Below are 19882 nucleotides of genomic sequence, written 5' to 3'. Positions count from 1 at the left end.
AAATGAACTCTCACTTGTAGCACACTGGCATTAAGATAAAGTTACTTGCATTAGTACGTTTTTAAGCTGTTTGGTTTTTTTTTTTCCTTTTTTTTTTTTTAATGACTGCTACTATTGGATGTTGTATGCATCATGAGCCAGAGGTGGTTATGTATCTTTCAGAATTAGAGTAAGATTTGTTTCTTTGATTAAAAAAGATGAAGCAAGTTCTGGCATCTCTTGTCAGTTGAAGAGGCTTTGTTTTTTTTCCTAGAAGAATGTTTTTCTTTCCTTTTTTCTCATTTTTTATTTTTTTGTACGTTTTGTCTGGCCTGTCATTTTATTAAGCAGCAAGTGTTTAGCTTCAGGTTAAATATATGAAGACAGTCATTATCTTAAACACAAGCAGTTTGTTATGTTCTCTGGATTGCTGCATGTGTTACACGTAGGAACAACTAAACACGTCAAAGTCCATAGGTCAGCAGAACAACAAAATCTGCTCTTTCCAGCAGCAGTGTGCAAAGCTGTCACTTATTAGAAAGTAAATGCTTTACTCATTGTAGCAGCTGGGAAAATGTGCCTAGCTTATGGCAGTTAAAAAAAACAGTTATTAGTTTTCTTAACTGTAACTTGTACCATGGAACTTTGAGATGAATTGAGCTCTTGAAAACTGTAAATGCTATGTTTTCTCATGATAGTCAATATAAATGACTGTATGATATTTACTTTATGTTTCCTTGTCCTGAGCTAGACAGTGTCGAGACCAATACAGGGTTGCCTAGCCTTTAACTAAAAGATTCTAACTATGCAGTAATCATTTGTAGTTTGCTTTGTTATGACTGTCTAATAGAAAAGTTGGTGGAGGAGGGGACAGATCCCAGAGGCATCTGTAAGCACTTGATGTTGTGCTCCATTCAAAGCCATGGGAAGGTGTAAAGAAGACAGTGCCAGGCTATTTACAGTGTTGTCCAGTGACAGAACAAGAAGCAACATGCACAAACTAAACTGCAGGTTTCATCCAAACATCACTAGACACTTTTTTACTGGGCAGCTGACAGAACACTTGCCCAGGTTGCCCATTCCTTTTTGGAGATCTGTAAAGGCCTCTGGACATGGTTCTGGGCACCCTCCTCTGAGTGGCCCTGCTTGAGCAGGGGTTGGACCAGGTGGACTCAGAGGCCCCTACCATCCTCAGTCAGTCTGTGATACTGTGGCATATATATATAGTAAACTGAAGTACTGTATAAACAGAGTACATATGTATAATATACACATACACACTCACACACTTTCAGTCAGAGCTCCAGAGCTCACTATGTCTGTCTCAATTTTTGTCACCAAACTTTTTATTTATTTATTTATTTTTTATGTTGATGCCCTGTGAATAATTCAGTTAAACTCAGAACTTCAGATATACCTCATGAATTTCTCATCTCAGGCAGAGCACAAACCATTGATTATGATTCCTTTTAACTCACTAATTTACAGTAATTTTGAAGGTAGAGTGGGAACATTATTTCTTCTGCTGCTATCCTTGCTCTGGCTTTTCATCCTTAAGAGTTTCTAGCCAAACTTTAAATCTGAAGGGCTTGAAACATTTGCAACACCTATTTCCGTAAAATCTGAGTACTGTTTCTCTTAAGAATGAAATATGTAAATAAATTTTATCTAGGAACAAGTACTTATTATATGCTAGCTTAGACTATTTTGAATGGTGGTAAATGCGTCTGTGCTTTACAGAAGATACTTGTGTGTTTGGAGAAGGGCAGGAAAAAAAAGGCCTTGCCTACATAGGAGGAAGAATTGCAATAAAAGATCTGTTCTGTTGGAGACAGAATTACTACATCAGTGTAGTTTTGGAAGATGCATTTCTAGAGGAGGCAAAGCTTGAAAAGGCAGGTGTTTAACAGTTTACTTAGGATTAGCAGTATACTGAATCCGTAATACAAACAAATTGCAGTTTCTTAATAACAGGTTTTGGAATAGGGTAACTCAAAGTGAACAGCTTGTCTCATCTTTATCAGTGTGTTATTCTTATGTGTCTGACTCCTCTCCATTACCCTTCAAATACTCTGTGGGACAGTTTGGAGAAGCAGCATACCATTGTGCATTATAATAAAGCTGTATTGCTGGAGATAGAGAGAGAGCAAGGGGACAGTGTGAATCTGGATGCAGCCAAGGTCATGCAAGATGTGAGGGAAGCTAATAAATTTCCTCTGGCTGGTGTGTTTGGGCTTCATGTTCTCCTGCCTTCTTGTGGCAGAAACCATCTCGCTGCGTTGTCAAGATTTTTATCATGATTTCAGTTTCCTCAAGATTTTTTAAGTCTGGGTTCAGTAAACTGCTGTTTGGTTAAATATATTTTCTAGGAGAGCGTAAGTCTTGCTTTGAATGTTAGTTTCTTCAGTTTCTGACACTGATCTGGTACTTTATTCACATGTCTTATTGCTAGTAAGAATTTAATTTTGCCTTTCTTTCAGATCAGAGAGCTCATTAGTACATGATATTTTCCGTGTGCAAAAATTGTATGGTTAATTGTCTCCATCTGTTTCTTCATGTAAGAATTTTTTCTTTCCCCCAGAAAAGCCACCTTCTGCAATCTCTTTGATCTTGTGTCTAATTTGTAAAATGAAGATACTAGAATTTTATGCATTGCTCCCTTGTAAGTCACATGGTGCAAACCAGAGATTTAATATTGCTGTTCTGGCATAGAAAAGCCTGATATACAGAAAGATTGCATTGGTTCTTGTACTGTTCCATCAGGAAGTCATTGTGTTGTTCATCCCCTGTGCACCATCTTTATTTCTAGAGCTGTTGCCTGTAAGAATATATCCTTCTGCCCTCTGGGCCGCTCCTCAGTGTATTCCTCCACACTCAATTGTGTTAGCATTTGCACTGGTTAACAAAAGTTTGTTCAGGTGCTTTGGATTGATCTGTATTCAGATGCACAGTTGTAAGCAATTGACTTGCTATTTTCAGGTTGCTTAGTGAGAGGTCAATATACAAAGCCCTTCATCTACAAACACAACTTGTGTGTTCAAACTGCTGAAAGAATAGAAATACAAGAAATTAGGTGCTAATGTAGTGGAAACTAAAATTGTCATAGGTGTAGTCTGGTGCACTGGATAAGAAAAAGCAGCATTCCTAGCTGCTGACATTTTTGTTACCTGTTATACTAATGGGGGATTGAGCTTTACAGGAAAATTTTATAAAAGCACTTGTAAATAAACAGGACATCTTAGAATTGTTATTACTATTAATATATTAAGGTTGCTTTAACATATATGTAACTTTGCAGTGGAACAGGTTGTCCAGAGGAGTTGTAGGTGCCCCATTCCTGGAGGTGTTCATGTCTGGGCTGGATGGGGTAACTTGATCTGATGAGTGGCAGCATTGCCCACAGCAGGGATTTGGAATGAGATGGGCTTTAAGGTCCCTTCCAACTCAAGCCATTCTGTGATTCTATGAGTATAATATCCAGAGCCACCAATTTCAGTAAGTCAAAAAGATGACTTAATTCTTGAAATGGCTACCATTCTTCTACTGGTAAAGACAGAATGGACTCGCAATTGCTGTCTCTCAGTACCAATGGTGAAATCTAAGACATTTGTCATTGAGAATGGTTCTTTGAAAAGTCTTACTTTTCAACTCCTTCTTCTACAAAAAATGCAGAGAGTGAAACCCCTGTTCTGTTACCAAACAGAAATACAGAGAGCATTTCCCAAAATGAAAGGATAAAGCCTGGTTCATTTTCACAGCCTCACCCTGGGATATCTAGAGAACAACATCAAAGGGAAACAGGGAATCTCTTCTGTTTCTGGCTTTACTGTACTGCTACTTGGATAAGTCTCTGACATTTCTCATCTGTGTTTTGAGAAGAAACCATTAGGGACTGAAGTCAAGTAAAAAGAAAACAAGGATTATTAAGGTGACTTGATTGCCATTTAAATATTCCTGTGTGAGCAATGAAAACAGAAGCCTGCGAGATCCTCATTGGATAAATATGTAGAATTGTAAATGACAAAGCTAAAATGCCAACAGATGGGGCTTTTTCCCTCCCCTCGCCCCATCACTGAAGTATGGGCTTTTACTTTTCTCTTTCAAATGATAACATCTTTCTAGAAATACTACTTTGCCTCACAAACATGGCTTATTTCAGTTGAGTCAGAAGTTAATAGATTAAAACCTACTGTGAAGCAGTGCAGCTTCTCAGCTACTTTGTGAATAGCCTCTGTCTCAGTGTCTCTTAAAGTGTCATAGTTCTCATTGCGGCTTTGGCTGTTCTGGACTTTCCTTGATATGATCAAGCTTGTTTTCACTGCTCACTTATTCAGCATGGCTTCTGTCAATTGGAGCAGGTTTCAAGATCTGTTTCTTACAGTTGTGTATGGGAGATTGGTAATCACAGCCTGAACCTCTGATTAATCAGCTGAGGCAAGTGTGGGGTCAGCTGTGGGAGCACAGGTGAGAGTGATGTAGCTGTGCTCCCGGAAGGGGGTGGAGCTCGACTCCATCCCCTCTGAGACCTCATTTAAGGGCTGACTCCCACTGAGGCAGCATCTCTTGGAGATTGCTCTCCAGTGAGGACTGCCCCAGCTTCTTTAGCTAAGGTACCACCACTGGTGAGTTTCCCTTTGCTTATTACTTCTGTATGTTTGTTACCATCTGTATATTAACAACCAATACACAGTTGGAAATAATTACTTTTGGTGGCACAGCTACCTGGATCTTTTGGGGTACTCAGATTTAGCATCTGAACATTGGTTTGTCTTGGCTTTTGTCCTTTAGGAGTAAAATTGATCCATTTTTCTATCAGAAGCATCCATCAATGTGAGGAAGGAGTCTGCCAGGAATTATGTGGCCAGGAGGTCAAAAAAAGGTGTTTTAGCTAGGACAGAGTGATGTCACAGTGATAGAGGGTTTTTTTTTATTTTTTAAACTTCAGATTCTTAGAAGATAGCAAAAATGTTGCTTCTTTGTGTTTCATTTTTGATTCATTTGATGAAGACAGTGACTTTCCATCCCTAAGTTGGGAATTTTGCTGTTGTGGCAAAATTCTTTTTCTCATTCAACTATAATTAGATCTTCAAAAATAGGCTACAATTCTTCTGTCTGTTCCCCATCCCCTTCACCCATAATCACCTGGTTTTAAAGTTGAGTTTCAATCTGTCCTTAATGGAAAATTCTTAAAATATTTAGCAATGTGTTTCCTCCATTGTCTGTCCCCCAGACACTTGTGTTTCCTCTAGTTTTTCTCCTAGAGCAGCAGGAGTGAACAGGGCTATAGTGGCCTACAAAAGGGAAAATCGGTTGCCTGTAAGGAATTTGTCCTTCAGTTTTAATCTCAGTGTACTTATTTGATGTTACCTTGAGGAGCAGAGACACAGCATTTCATTTGAAGATTGATTAGTTTCTTAATTATGTGTGGTGTGGCATTTTTTTTCTTGCGCATTTGTGTTTGAGATTGCTTTGTATGCTTGGATGTTAGGTGTACTGTGTCCTTAGATTAACTAAATAACAGTTTATTGCAGGGACTTTTCATCTTTTCTGTGTTGCCTAAAGAGAGATCAGAGGATTATTTGTTTCAGTTATGGAATGCTAAAGATGTGAGAACACACAAGCTAATCACTTACAGAATACTTGCTGGCCTAATTAAAGTTTAGTCAACCAGAGCTAAGTCATAGAAATGGTTTCTCTTATGGAATTTGTCAGCTGCTGATATCTGAAGAACTGCTGAGTGGAGCTGAGATTATTCCTTTAATAAATGATCTGTCTTTACTTGGGCTTCCATGTTGCTGTCAGACATTGAGGAAGGCAGACCATTGGATTCCTGAAGTCTTCTCTACATTCACTGATTTTGGCTACTGCTTGGAAACGTCCACAGCATGTGTGTATATAGGCAAACATTTGAAGAAAGATGAAGGATGACCGGTAAACTCTCTTAGATGTGTCACCTGTGTACACATCCCTAACCTGTCTCTTACCCTCTTTGCCAGTGCCTTAGAAAGAAATGCATGCCCTTCAGCTGAAAGAAGCTGAATGAGAATAGCACATCCCACCCCTTTTGTGCCATATGGGTCACCTGCATGGAGGAAAGAGTTTATCTCAGAGCTTTTTTTGGACATCTCAGAGGTAAAACTCTGATTTCAGAGTAGCGCTTCCCTGTAGGCTCAGAGATAAAACATCTCAAGAAGCAGTTTAAGTAAGCTGTTTCCCCTTGCTGTACAGCATTTAATGTGTATCAGCAACTGTCAGCAAGTTCAGTGAAGATCGCTTTTGACAGCCATTCTTTAGTACTGTGCTCAGTATTACTGTTATTACCTCCCCCTTATTTTGCAGTGAATCTTAAGGTTTCTTTGCCACCCACTCACGTACCAGATTTCACATCAACTGCAGAGCAGAGGAAAACTTTACTCAGCCTCTTGGCAATCATCCCACTTCTGGGCTTTCATTTGCCAGTGATCAGCCCAACGTATATTGCAGAAGTATATGCAAATGAATATTATGCAAACTCTTCTAGGTGCTCTCTAAGTTGCATTAGGAGTAGACATGCTTTTCCATGTGGGTGAGACCCAACATTTGTGTTTTCCTTTAACAGAATAAATACTGATGGCATGTTGTTTGGGTTTTTTTTTCACTTTACATAAACTTGAATGGGGTGAATGTCATAAGAAAAGCAGCCTGGTACCCTCTAAGCCAACAGCAACTTCACTGTAATTAGCAGCGTGTATCAGCTATCCAAGAATTGGCAGACCTCAACAATATAGCTCTCCTACAGAGTAATGCTTTTGCATCAGTTTCATTTTTTTGTTTTAAAGTTATCATTGTAGGAGCTGTCCACACAGCTGCTCTCACTCTAGCATTTCCTAGAGACCAACTGTTGTCTGGCACACTTACCTCTCTTGGGTCTTCTGAATGGAGAATTCCACCCAGTGTAGAGGCTTTCACCTTGATTTTCAGTTCCTGGAGACTCTGTGCCTAAAGAACTGGCACTGTGCAATGTCAATAGTACATGCCTTTTCAACTCTTAAAAGTGTGATAGTGACTGTGAAGTCTGACTGTCAGGAGACTTTGTTTTAGGGAAAGCTAAAGCCAGAGCTCACCTTCTATGATTCCTGAGGATTACTTCAAAGAACTGCAGAAAAGTAATGTGTCGGCATAATTAGAGTATTTGTGTATCTAAGTGGTGGGCAGTGTATGATGCTCTTGCTGTAATAACTGCAGTCACTTATGGTAGCATCAAGGATTTATAAAACAAACTCACAGGTGCAGCTGTTTAATTCACTTCTGTATTTAAAAAGATTCAATACCTGAAAAATCTAAAATGTTTGGAAGACAAACATTGCATTTGTTGCATAAACAAATGTTCTGCTTTTCTTGCTTGCAAGAGAATATTTCGAAGTTGTGTAACAAACCTTACTCAGGTTTTGCAGAGAAGTGGTCTTGGTAGGAAGCTGAAACAATTTCTGTTTAAATTTTAACTTTTGTAAGGAATGTGAGTATATTGAAGATTTTTGGAGGGTTTGGGGACAGTAAGTTGGCTTTTAGTGGGAGTTTTAGTAAATCTTCTGCCCTGGAAAATGCTCCAAGTTTCGTGTAAATGTTATGGTTTTGTGTAAGTTGTTATAGCAATTAATTATATTAGGCATCATTATAAAGACAGTGCACTGAATATTGCAGGCTTTGAGATTTTTTTTTTTTTCCCCCACTCTTACAAAACTCAGTTCCTCCCTCTGCTGAACAAGGCAAGCTTTGTAGGCTTTATTTTCTTTCCTTCCCCTTCTCCTCCTCCTTCCTCCTACACTTTGGGTGTGTGGGTTTTGATTTGTGGTTTGTTTTTTTTCCTCTAACAGTTAATCTCTGCACTGAAGCCTTTGGAGTAGACTGTACTTAACTAATCGATGTTTTTTCAAACTGCAGTGTTAAAAATCATATTGCAGAGAAGGATGCTAGGCTATTAATCCAGCTTACTGACAGGTGATCCTGAGAAATTGATGCAGTAGTTAAAGACATGTCTGCTCTGTGCTCTTTTCCTGAGGTTTCCACCTCCACTGCAAATTTAGTAGAAAGATATGTGATTACCTTCACCAGAAACGTATGCTGGGGGAGTAGGCCTACAGGAAGATGCCATACTCTTTCCTGGCAGATGTTTTCTTCCTTCCTTCATCTTTGCTTTAAGTGAATTAAGCTCTAACAGGGAAGCTGCTCAAATTCCTGGCCATAACTCCCAAACTGGTACAACAAATATTGGTGGTGGGCAACTTAGGATTTGCTTTTAGTAAAGCCACTGATCTGTATTTGATGAAATAAACATTCAGTAAAATACTAATCATTACCTTTCAAGTTTCTGGTTTAGATATGCTAGTTAGTCTGTAGGTTAATGTATCTACTAGTTCACATACGTCGTACTTTCGGTGTTAGAGTAAAATAAATTTTACCACGGGTTCATAAGACCATTGGAACAAATTGTTTAAGTTCTTTTGGGAGGTATAACATTTATTGCCATGTACTAGTGTCACATTGCTGGAAAGCTGATCAGTTCTTCCAGGTGCTTACTGCATTTTAGAGCTGTGTAGTTAGGAATGTATGATTTGGCTGCTGCTACTGAACTGAACAAATGTGAAGTGCTGAATGCAGACTTGTAGCCTATCAGCAGGAAATCTGAGACTTCAGGAAGAAAGTGTGTGTTCTTTGCTCGTGTCTTCATCAATGCTTTCTTTATTTTTTGTCTTCTGTTTACACAATGTAGGTAAATAATGCCAGTGATCCTTGGTCAGGCTGGAATATTGGGAAGTCTGGGAACTGGGATAATGGAACCTCTGGAGACAGCTGGGCAACAAAACCCGAAAATGCAGCTGGCCAGAGGAACAGTGCTTCAAATAACTGGGATACAGCAGCAACATTTGGTCATCCACAGGCATATCAAGGACCAGGTGTGCTAATAATACTCATACTTTTGAATAAATTAGAGTAGGTGGACAGTGGATGTAGGAATTACCTAATCTTTCATAACTGTAGGAGATGAATTGCTTGATTAAAAAGTAAGCATAAAAATAAAAAACCTTCTAGGTAGCAAACCGTCATTTGAGTAAATTGAATACTAAAACGATGAAGGTCATTGTGTGGTTTTACAAGTAAAAATAAAAATCAGATATACAATAATAGGTGCCTCAAACTTGCCTCAAGACAGAGTCTTGTTCACAGGTGATCTGTTTTTAGACACCTCGTTCAACTTGAATAACTGGAACTTAAACACCCTTGAATTTATGCCCTCAGGTTTGTGAAGACTTAGTCTCCAAATCCTTGATTTTTAGGAAGATGGTTGCTTTTCAGAAGGCTCCTCACCTATGTGTAGTAAAACTAAATTAAGAGGAAAACTTACAACTGGGTATTACTAACCTGTAGAATATGAATATAGAACAGTGCTGTTTTATGTAGTATTTTTTCACAAAATAACTCTTGCCCCAGTGGATTTCTAGTGTAGTGTTGGTCAGGATATTCTTGGTGGGAATGATGACTGAAGAATAAAAAAATACAAGATCCAGCTAGCTCTTCACTATATTTACCTTGTTGATTATTTGTGTATGAGTGCTGAGGAGGGTGCTTCTGCTTTCTAAACAGAAAGTATGTAACTGTCTTTACCCTTCCTCTCCACTTCAGCAGCTGCTGATGACGATGATTGGGATGATGACTGGGATGACCCGAAATCGTCTTCACCATCTTACCTTGGTTACAAGGAAACTGAGTCATCAGAGGCTGGGGGGTCCCAGCGTGGAAACTCTCGTGCAGCTGCTATGAAGCTACCACTTAACAAGTAATGGAAAATACAGAACAGATGTGAATATATTGACGAGAACTGGAATTTTTCAAGTAGCATAGATGTGTTGCTATTAAACCTTCTTGAAATATGCAGTGTAAATAATATTTTGGGGGGTAAAAACATATGTGGATTAAGTATTGGCTCTATGTGATTAGATATTGTAGATTCAAGAAAATCTGGAAGTACATCACAAGACTATTTTTGGAGACATTATGCAAACAAATAATGCTTTTACAAGCTCTGTATTTCTGGACCTATTGTTGGTTAAATCCTTAGTGACTAGTCATTCACAGATAGTTGACTTTGTTCATCAGAGGACATTTTGTCCAGTTATGCTGCTGTGTGGCATCTACTGGTTGCAAACCCATTTAGTATGACCAGCATAAAAATAATTTAAAAGCATTTGTCTGAAAAGTATGTCAAACTTGCAGTGTTTCTGCAAGCAAATAGTAGATTATAGATACTTCAAGGGCTAAGTATCTTCTTAATTAAAAAGAGAACCACTGTTTGCTACTTGCACAGGCTTTAAGGATGCTACAGTGATTTTTGTGCATTTTTCTTTCTAATTAGTGGACAAATTATTTTAACTCATGCTTAGAAGTACTTTTTAAATCTGCACTTCATTGTTCTTTCAGATGATTGAATTTTCATTGTCTGAAAGAGCAAGGTGCGCATGTGTGTAAGTGCATGTGCGCATCTGCAAAGTATGGGCTGCAATGAATGGCATGGCAAATGTTAGCGCATGCCCTACTGTTACATTTGCTCTGGTGGACTGCAGATCACAACTAACTACATGTCATGCAAGAAGGGGCCTGTATTACACAGACAAAAGCTGGAGATTAGCAGCACAAACTTCTCTCCTTTTTCTGGGTGAACGGTTGATAACCTGTCACAATTTTTTTCTGTTTTTGAGAAATGCTAAGTGTTTTTCTTAGTGGTGGTATATTCTGCACATGTTGAAATGGGATGCAAAATAAACTTACCACTTTGTTTTGGTTAGATTTCCTGGATTTGCAAAACCTGGAATGGAACAGTATCTATTGGCAAAGCAGCTAGCAAAACCAAAAGAGAAGATTCCCATAATTGTAAGTCAGAGGTGGATGAGTGGGTGTGACTTTTGTTTAGTGGGTTGGCTGGATTTTTGTTTGGTTATTTTTAGGGAGGAAGCGGGGTGGTGGTTGATTTCTGACTTGTTTTAGGTGTTGGTTTTTTGTTTTGTTTCGTTTTTTAGATTCTCTCCACTTCCCTTCTTACCCAGGTTAACTTTTAGCTTCAGGGTTGTTAAATGTATCTGGGTTAGACAAAATCAGTGCTTAATACATAATTAGAAATGTCACTGTCATCATGAAACTGTACACCACTTAAAGTCACAGTAGACCACATTTCAGAGTCCTTTATCAATCACTGAAGGTTTTTTCAGACTCAGATTCTTAACTCTTTTCCTCTAAGTGTACTAATGTTTTCAAAATTATTCTTAATAGCATTTTTCTTACCTGCATTATTTGTGAATGTGAAAAACAAGCCTTGTTGAAGAGGGCAGAAAATGCATTACCCTGTCTCAGCTTTCTAGATAGTTGCCTAATACTGTGAAGTACATTCATGAAGGTTTGCTATATTCAGTCATGATGATGAGTTCATCTGCTGATCTAACTAACAGACTGTTCTAGATCTATACTATTGTAGTGAAATGTGGTTGAGGTAGTAATACCTACAACTCAATGCTCTTTAGTTATTTGGAAATATATATATATAGAAATACTTAAATACTACTGTGGTAAGTGATGTCTAGCTGCAGGAAACCCCTGTGTTTCCTGATTCTCAGGCTCACTTTTAAATGAAGAGAGTTATAAACTCTGTTTTAAAAATATTCTTCATTCATATATGGAATATATTTGTTTCCTTGTTTGCAGCTGGTACAATTGTATTCAGTTAAAAACAGTAATATTTGCAATTTCTTACAGATTGGTGATTATGGCCCAATGTGGGTTTATCCTACCTCTACGTTTGATTGTGTGGTGGCAGATCCCAAAAAAGGTTCAAAAATGTACGGTCTCAAGAGCTACATTGAGTATCAGCTGACCTGCACTGTAAGTGTATCTGAAACAGGCTCTTTTACAAATATGGGTCATTAGTACAGATAAATAAGTTTGTTCGAGTTGGTAACAGGGTTGTAAATGATGGTTGGCACGAGTTTTCCCCAAAGAGTAGCTTCGTTATTTCCTAGCAGTTTTCGTTCTACAACTGTAGATTCAAGGCTCTACATCATAAGTTTTATTTCATGTTCCACATATTTACTGGTTGCACTTGTTTCATGTTGCTATCTGTAGATGCCTGTGAAAATTCAGAGTTGCGTTTCTCTTACAGAACACTAATCGATCTGTCAACCACAGATACAAGCACTTTGACTGGTTGTACGAACGTCTCTTGGTTAAATTTGGATTAGCCATTCCAATCCCATCTCTTCCAGACAAGCAAGTAACAGGTAAATGTTTATTACTTGTTTGCGGATTCATGGGAATCATAGAATCATCAAAGTTGGAAAAGACCTCCGAGATCATCCAGTCCAACCATCCATTTTCACCAATATTTCCCACTGAACCATGTCACTCAGCACAGCATCTAAGCATTTCTTGCACACCTCCACAGATGGTGACTCCACCACCTCCTTGTGCAGTCCATTCCAGCACCTGTCCACTCTTTCAGAGAAGTATTTCCTAACATGCAGTCTGAATCTACCCTGATGCAACTTGAGGCCGTTCCCTCTACACAAAAGAGGCCAACCCCCACCTCACCACAGCCTCCCTTCAGGCAGAGAAGTGGAGAGTGACAAGGTCTCCCCTGAGCCTATTCTTCCCTAGCTTGTGACTTCAGCAAGAATTGAGAACTCTACCATTTTGTGGTGACTCTGCCCAAGACAGCACTGGAAGAGAAATAGAGAGAACTTATTTTCAGGTTTTGGTTGTTTCTTATTGCTTGTTTGTGTTTTTTTTCCTCCATTTTCTTAAAAAAAAGATAATAAAAAAACCCCTTTCATTATTCAGTATTTATGGTAAACTAACTATCTGTTGCTAACAAAACACCACTACTAAAAGCATAATTTCATATCTCCAGTTCATTTCTCTAGGCCACTGATTAAAGCCAATATAAAATAGATTTTGTTTGTTTATTTACTGTTATTTCCCTATTATTACAGAAAATATTTGCTGTTGGAGAGAATAATTAACTAGTTATATTTTCTGTTTGACTATCTGGAGGAATTGTTTTGAGATTTGTTTTACTTTTCTTTTGCGTTTGATTGTGAAAGTGCTATGTTGTAGGACCTTTGCAGTAAAGCTCTCAGAGGAAAGGGAGCATCCCCCTATAGGCTGTTATTTGCCTGTAAGTAAAATGTTGCAGCTATTCCTCCTATAGCTTGATTTCACTCTTGTTCTAGAAAGCATATTTTATTTGTATAGCACTGTGCTCCAGCCTGATGCACATTTGGCTTGAGCAAACTTTCCAAAGGCTATGAAAGTCAGTTGTTCTTACTTCTAGGAAAGAGGGATTGGACAACTTTAAGTGCTCATGAATTCATTAGCTGCAATTGAATGTGCAGTTTGTGCATTCTCACTGGTCTCTTGCTCCCTTTCTGCAAGTGGACGTGGGTGTTTGTGAAGAAAGAAATGTAAACCTGTATAAAAGGAAAATGCATTACTTCTGCCTATTTTTACTTGTATGTTTTTGGTAAGATTTTTACAAAGTCTTTAGGGCATCCAACCAAAAGCAAGCATGCAAAAGCAGGCATGTAGCCAACCACATGGCTGTGGGCATCAGTAAAAATGCAGCAGTTCAGTTGTGTTTGAAAAAAGCTAAGCATTGATGCAAATGCTGGGATAAATGCCGAGGGAACTGAAAAGTGAGGAAGTGACTTCCTCCCCTCCCCTTAGATAGCCTCATATTTGGAATTCACCAATGTAGTTAGATTAACTTGTGCTTGTGGACTGAAAGGAAACCAGAAGACCTGCTGGAGTCTCTAGATTTCATTTTAACTGTATCTTAATATTCAAGACTTTGGCAACTCAATTAAATTTTCCCTCTGGATTTCTTTTTTATTTTTTAATTTTTTTTCTCTGAAGTGTTACAGGAAACACTGACAAATTGTGCTTATCACTGACAGATTGTGCTTATCACTTTTCATATTAGAAATTTAAAAATAATTTTTAAAATCCACCCTTGTCAAGCTGCTACCATAGTAACTTTACAGTAGAACTGTATTGAAACTACGTGCATTCGTTATCTGGAGGAATCACTTTTTTCTTTCAAATATATCCTATTCAGCTCTGCGTTTAAGAAGTCTGTAGTGCTTTTTTTTTTTAATTAGAAGTTATTCTCTTAAGACGTGATTTGTGCTAAAATTAAAAGATTCTTATAAACACGCAGTACTGAAGCACTACTGGTTTAAAAAATACTCTTTTTTTTTTTTGGTTACTTGTTGCTGTAACCTAACTGACAAAAAAATCAGTTTCTGAGTCATATATGTATTATAACCAGTTCACACATAATATTTATTGAGACTTTTGTCAAACACATTCATTTGCTTATATAGAACTATGGTTGTGAGAGGCATCGCCCTTTAAAATCTGCTGTTTGAAATTGAACTGCTCAAATACAAATGCTTTGTTACTTAGGGTATGATGTCCTTGGAAGTAGGTGTTTCATTTTTCTCTAACTTCGTAGAGCCCTGCCAAGAATTTGTTAGGCTGTATCAGAAAAATGTTTGCATTCCAAGTCCATGCCAGGCTTGTCTCGGATCATCTGCCTATCTTAATTTTTCTATCCAAAAGTCTATTAATCTCTTTTTTCCAAAAAGTTATTTGTACTGCATGTGAGGTTTGTGTTCTTTCAGTGTTTGGTAACTGCCCTTAAAAGGACCAATACCCAGTACTGTGATCTGAAGGCTTTCAAGTTAGTTACCTTAATGTTTACTTATTCTAAGTTCCGCCTCTGTTTAATAACTCTGAAGATGAATTATAGGTTCTGTGTGTGGGTTTTTTAGTGTGTTTGTATATAAATACGCGCACATAAATATAAAAAAAGAAAAGCCACATGCTGAAATGGAAATATAACCATTACTGTTCAATGTATAACAGGGCGCTTTGAAGAAGAATTTATCAAAATGCGTATGGAGAGGCTGCAAGCTTGGATGACAAGGATGTGTCGCCATCCTATTGTTTCAGAAAGTGAACTTTTCCAGCAGTTTCTCAATTTCCGAGACGAGAAGGTAGGAAATGGCTGGAACTGAATCGTTCCCCCCACCCCCAATTCTCCCTTCAAAGTATTGCAGTCTGTAGTCTTCTCAGTTGTCTGCCCCCTGTGGGCAGCAGAGAGGATCTGTAACCTGCTGGGTTTGGTAGATTCAGCTGACTGGTCAAAGTAAGATGTAAAGTTGCTTTTGTGAAGTACAGTATGCCACTCTAACAGATACACTCTTGAAAGTAGCTTTGCTGCTAGTCTAAGGACAGTTTGTGTCCTCCAGCAGAAAGGGAACACGTGTAAGAAATCATTTGGGGTTTTCCTTACCCATCTCTGTCAGACTTACTGCAGTCCTCTGATTGGTATTGCTTTGCTAATAATAGAAACTGATTTGTTGCAGAACTGGAATGTGTTTGATCCTATACTATATTTAAAAACAAACAAAAATCACCAAACATAGTTTTCACTGCATCACCAAACATGGTTTTCACTGCAATCACTTGTAATAGGGTTATGCTGCAGCCTGACCCAATATACCAAGCCCTTTCTGATTTCTTCCCTGACCTTTCCCTTCATTTACTTATGGGTTTCTTTTTACGAGGATTAAAATCTTCACTTACAATAAATAGTACTTTATTCACGATTGAGCTTCAGCTCTGTTAATAATTTAGATGTCAGGTGTCTACTAATGAGGAAGTGAACAGGAAAACTGCTATTTTCACCATAAAAGTCGTACTAAATTTACATAGACTCCTACTCAAAAAGCAAATGCTTCTTGCAGGTTTTTAAGACTAGGTTGAATAAAGCCCTCACGTCTGACCCTTTTTGAGTAGGCTGTTGGACTGCAGACTTCCTGAATTCTATTCCAACCTGATTATTTGAAAGAAAGGGCTTACTAACGTAATAATTGTAGTTCTAATTAGGTACTATTCAGATGGACAGTGGTGAGTTTTATAACCATGTTAGTTAATCAGTGGCTCTTAGATTCTAACTTACAGATTGACATAAACAGAGCAGAGGTGATGCATCTGGAATTTTTTCCTTCTGTTTCCACTTAGTATGCTTAGTATGACAATTGCGTAAGAGTCTTATGATCGCCTTGAGCAGCTTCTGATATTAGCACTATCACATGCACACATACAGCTGAATATAATTGCCTTTATACCATATTTCAGTAACGCGCAAAAGGGCCTTTTTACCACAAAATCTAGAAAACAAAGTACACAAGCAAAAGGGGAAAACTCTTGAAGAAACTTTGGCCCAATTGAAACTTACATTGTTGTACTCTAGGGATGCAGTAAGAAAGGCCTGCTTGGAATTAAAACTTCCAAAGTAGATAGAGGATAACAAGAAAGGTTGATTTGTGTTGTTGTTGTTTATTTGTTTGTTTTGTTGTTTTTTTTTTTTTTAAGTGTGTCAACAGTAAAAGGAAGACTAGGGAAAATGTGGGTCCCCTACTTAAATGAGGTTGGTGCCTTTGTAACAGGAGTGCTGAGTAGGCAGAGATCCTGAATGCCTTCTTTGCTTCAGTCTTTAATGCTGTGATTAGCCCTCAGGAATCCCAGGTCCTATAGTTAGGAGAAAGAGACTGGGTAAAGGAAGACTTTCTGTTGGTTGAGGAGGTCAGGGAGTGACTAGCCAAAATCAGCTCACAGAAATCCGTAGACCCCAATGCGATGCACCCACACATGCTGAGAGAACAGGCAGAGGTGATTGCTTGACCAACCAGCTTGATAGCCTTCTATGATCACTGGCTGGGTAGATGAGGGGAGAGCATTGGATGTTGTGTACCTTGGCTTCAACGAGGCGTTTGACACCATCTCTGGCATCCTTGTTATGAAACTTAGAAGATGTGAGATAGATGAGTGGACAGTGAGAACTGGCTGACTAGCATTACTCAAAAAGCTGTTATAAGTGTTGCAGAGTCTGATTGGAGGCCTTAAAATAGTGGTGTTCCCTAGATGTTGGTGCTGGGTCTGGTCTTGCTCAGCATCTTCATCAACGGCCTGGACAAGGGGATAGAGTATACTCTCAGCAGATTTACTTATGATAAAAAGCTGAGAGAAATGGCAGACTGGCAGGTTGTCTTAGCATTTGACAAGACCTGAACAGACTGGAGAGTTGGGCAGGGAGGAACCTAATGAGATTTAACAAGGGCAATTGCAGTTTTGCACCTGGGAAGGAATAATCACATATGTCAGTGCAGGTTAGGGGATGACCTGCTGCAGATGAGTTCTGTGGAGAACAATGTGGGAGTTCTGGTGGCCAGCAGGTTGGCAGTGAACCAGCAGTGTGCCCTTGTGGCCAAGAAGGCCAGTGGTACCCTGGTGTGCATTAAAAAAGAGTATAACCAGAAGATTAAGAATGATAAACCTCCCCCTCTGCTCTGCCCTGGTGTGGCTGCATTTAGATTATTATATTTAGTTCTTGTCTCCGCGGTTCAAAAAAGACAGGAATCTCCTGCCCACTGGAGGGGCAAAAAGATGATAAAAGGCCTGGGGCATCTCCAATATGAGGAAAAGCTGAGTAAACTGGGTCTGTTCAGCCTGTGGAGAAGATTGAGAAGGGATGTGATAAATGTACATAAATATCTGAAGGGAGGTGGGAGGCAAATGGATAGGGCCAGGCTCTTCTTGGTGGTGTGTAGCTACAGGATGAGGAGTGATGGCCTGAAACTTGAACATAGGAAGTTCTGTACTAACATGTGGAAGAAGTTCTTTACAGTAAGAGTGACAAAACACAGGAACAGGTTGCCCAGAGAAGCTGTGGATTCTCCTTTGGAGATATTTAAGACCTGTCTGGATGCCTACCTGTGTGGCCTGTTGTAGGGATCCTGCTTTAGCAGGGGGGTTGGACTCGACAAACTTGAGGTCCTTTCCAACCCCTGCAATTCTGTGATTCATTTAAAAGATTTTAAGGTGTGGGTGATCTATTCTCCTAGATATTCTGTTCAATGTTTAAGTGCACGTCCTTAAAGGTGAATGAGCAATGATGATCAGTTCTCTTTTTTGTCTTTCCTCAAGGAGTGGAAAACTGGAAAGCGGAAGGCAGAGAAAGATGAAACTGTAGGAGTCATGATCTTTTCCACAATGGAACCAGAAGCTCCTGACCTTGACATGGTAGAAATGTAAGGTGTTGGTGTGTTTGTTTTAGTATATTTTTGATTGGTTTGTGTTACGCTTTCTTGTATTTGTGTGGCTTTTTACAATGGATATTATACATTTGAGAAGATGACATATACTGAGTTAATGTAAAACTAAAGTAGTAAACATAGACACATGCATTCGTGAGTTTGAAGGGGTACTTATCAAGGCAGAGCTGAAAAACTGAATAAGAGATTTTAAAATCTTTCCAAAATTGGATGGAACGCCACGTGATATCTCTGACCTCAGCAGCTGAATGCTGATCTTGAAAGTATTTATGCAAAGGTAATTGATGAGAGATTACTGACACATCCATGAAATTATATTTTGTTCTTTAATCCTTCAACTGTGAACAGTTCTGTGCTAGATCTGCCAGATAGCTTAGGATAACAATAAGTGGACCACTAAGGAAAACAGAATTTCTGTAAAAATACTTGCACATAATACAAATACGGTATCACTGTAATGACTGGAATCCATGAGAAACCATTTCAAATCTAAAGTGATTTAAACAACTGAACTTCATTTAAAATGGATTACGTTTTTTGATATTCTTCTGGAAGTGTAAATTTATATATAATTTATGTGTGCGTATCTATAACACGCATACGTTGTTTATGTGTAATTCTCTTGGTGGTAGACATGTTAATTTGGTACCCTGTAAAAGATGAGATTTACTTTGCAGGTTATTTTTGCACTCAAGCATCATCATTTTTCTTAATAGGTATGCAGTATCCATGACATGTTGTAGAACATAGCAATTTGGATAATGTTTTGCATCCAAAATGATGAATAAACTAGTGGGACAGAATTAGAAGTATTTATAGTAGCAAAAACAATAGTGTACCTACAGGTGGAAATAGCCCAGTGTGGGCTGTATGCAAGTGCTGCAGTGTTTTTTAAGGCACACATAATAGCTGTGCTGTAGCAGTTCTGTGCTAATTAGAAAGAATGGATGTTCATACGTCATTTCCACTTTGAATATGAGAATTTCAGACTTATCTGCTTTTCTGAAGTGGTGTGCTATAGTTATCCCAGAGGTATAAAAGCCTAAGGAGGTCAACCAGAGGGAGGATTTTGTGCAGGACAGAGTGCATCTTATATACCCATAGGTATATAATTTAAATGCTTGTAAAATCTCATTCAGGATGACAGCTTTTTTCTGCTGTTTATATGTGGGGTTTAGTTTTCGAAGATAAGTGGCTTGCAAGCCACTTGTACCCAAGAGAGAGCAAGCAGTGATATGAACACTTGCAAGAAGCCCATCACTTCTTTTACGTTAGGCAAGACCACCAGTGGGACAGACTTCATGTAGAAGCATTGCTGTATCACTTCTAAACCCTACCCCATCATATCATATCATAGTATCGTGCGAGTTGGAAGGGACCTTAGAGATCATCAAGTCCAACTCCCGGGATTCGAGCCCTCTAGTGTAGCAGAGCGGCAGTTTTACCCCTTGCGCCACAAGGGGGATTCGAACCCGGGCCCTCTGGTGTTGCAAGCGGCGGTTCTAACACCGTGCGCCACCAGGGGCACACAATCAGTCCTGTTAATGTTTCTGTGAGAAACACCTACTGCAAACTGGGCAGCTCCAACAGAGCCTCTGAGGTGGGCAGCCTGGGGTGTTGCTGAGAACCTCCTTTCTGGCTCTGCAAGGTGGCTCTGATGCTGTGTACCATCCACACTATGTTCCAGTGCTTGGCAATTT

The 19882-nt window shown here is 38.9% G+C and overlaps 1 protein-coding gene across 2 annotated transcripts in view; it reads left to right on the top strand.

The window, feature by feature from the left end:
- The window catches only part of SNX9 (sorting nexin 9), a 56507-nt gene that overhangs the window by 18559 nt on the left and 18066 nt on the right, over positions 1 to 19882 (top strand). The window contains exons 5-11 of one of the 2 annotated variants that reach the window (XM_072333324.1): positions 8729 to 8912; positions 9643 to 9793; positions 10800 to 10884; positions 11761 to 11886; positions 12164 to 12281; positions 14929 to 15059; positions 18055 to 18158. In XM_072333324.1, coding sequence (XP_072189425.1) covers positions 8729 to 8912; positions 9643 to 9793; positions 10800 to 10884; positions 11761 to 11886; positions 12164 to 12281; positions 14929 to 15059; positions 18055 to 18158 — 899 coding nt within the window. Of the gene's footprint in view, positions 1 to 8728; positions 8913 to 9639; positions 9794 to 10799; positions 10885 to 11760; positions 11887 to 12163; positions 12282 to 14928; positions 15060 to 18054; positions 18159 to 19882 lie in introns of both variants that reach the window. The other variant, XM_072333323.1, reaches the window with a different exon arrangement.

Source organism: Excalfactoria chinensis, chromosome 3 (genome assembly GCF_039878825.1).
Source record: "Excalfactoria chinensis isolate bCotChi1 chromosome 3, bCotChi1.hap2, whole genome shotgun sequence".
In the NCBI taxonomy this organism is placed as follows: domain Eukaryota; kingdom Metazoa; phylum Chordata; class Aves; order Galliformes; family Phasianidae; genus Excalfactoria; species Excalfactoria chinensis.
The sequence above is the reverse complement of the archived record's forward strand: the minus strand, read 5'-3'. Positions and strand labels throughout refer to the sequence as shown.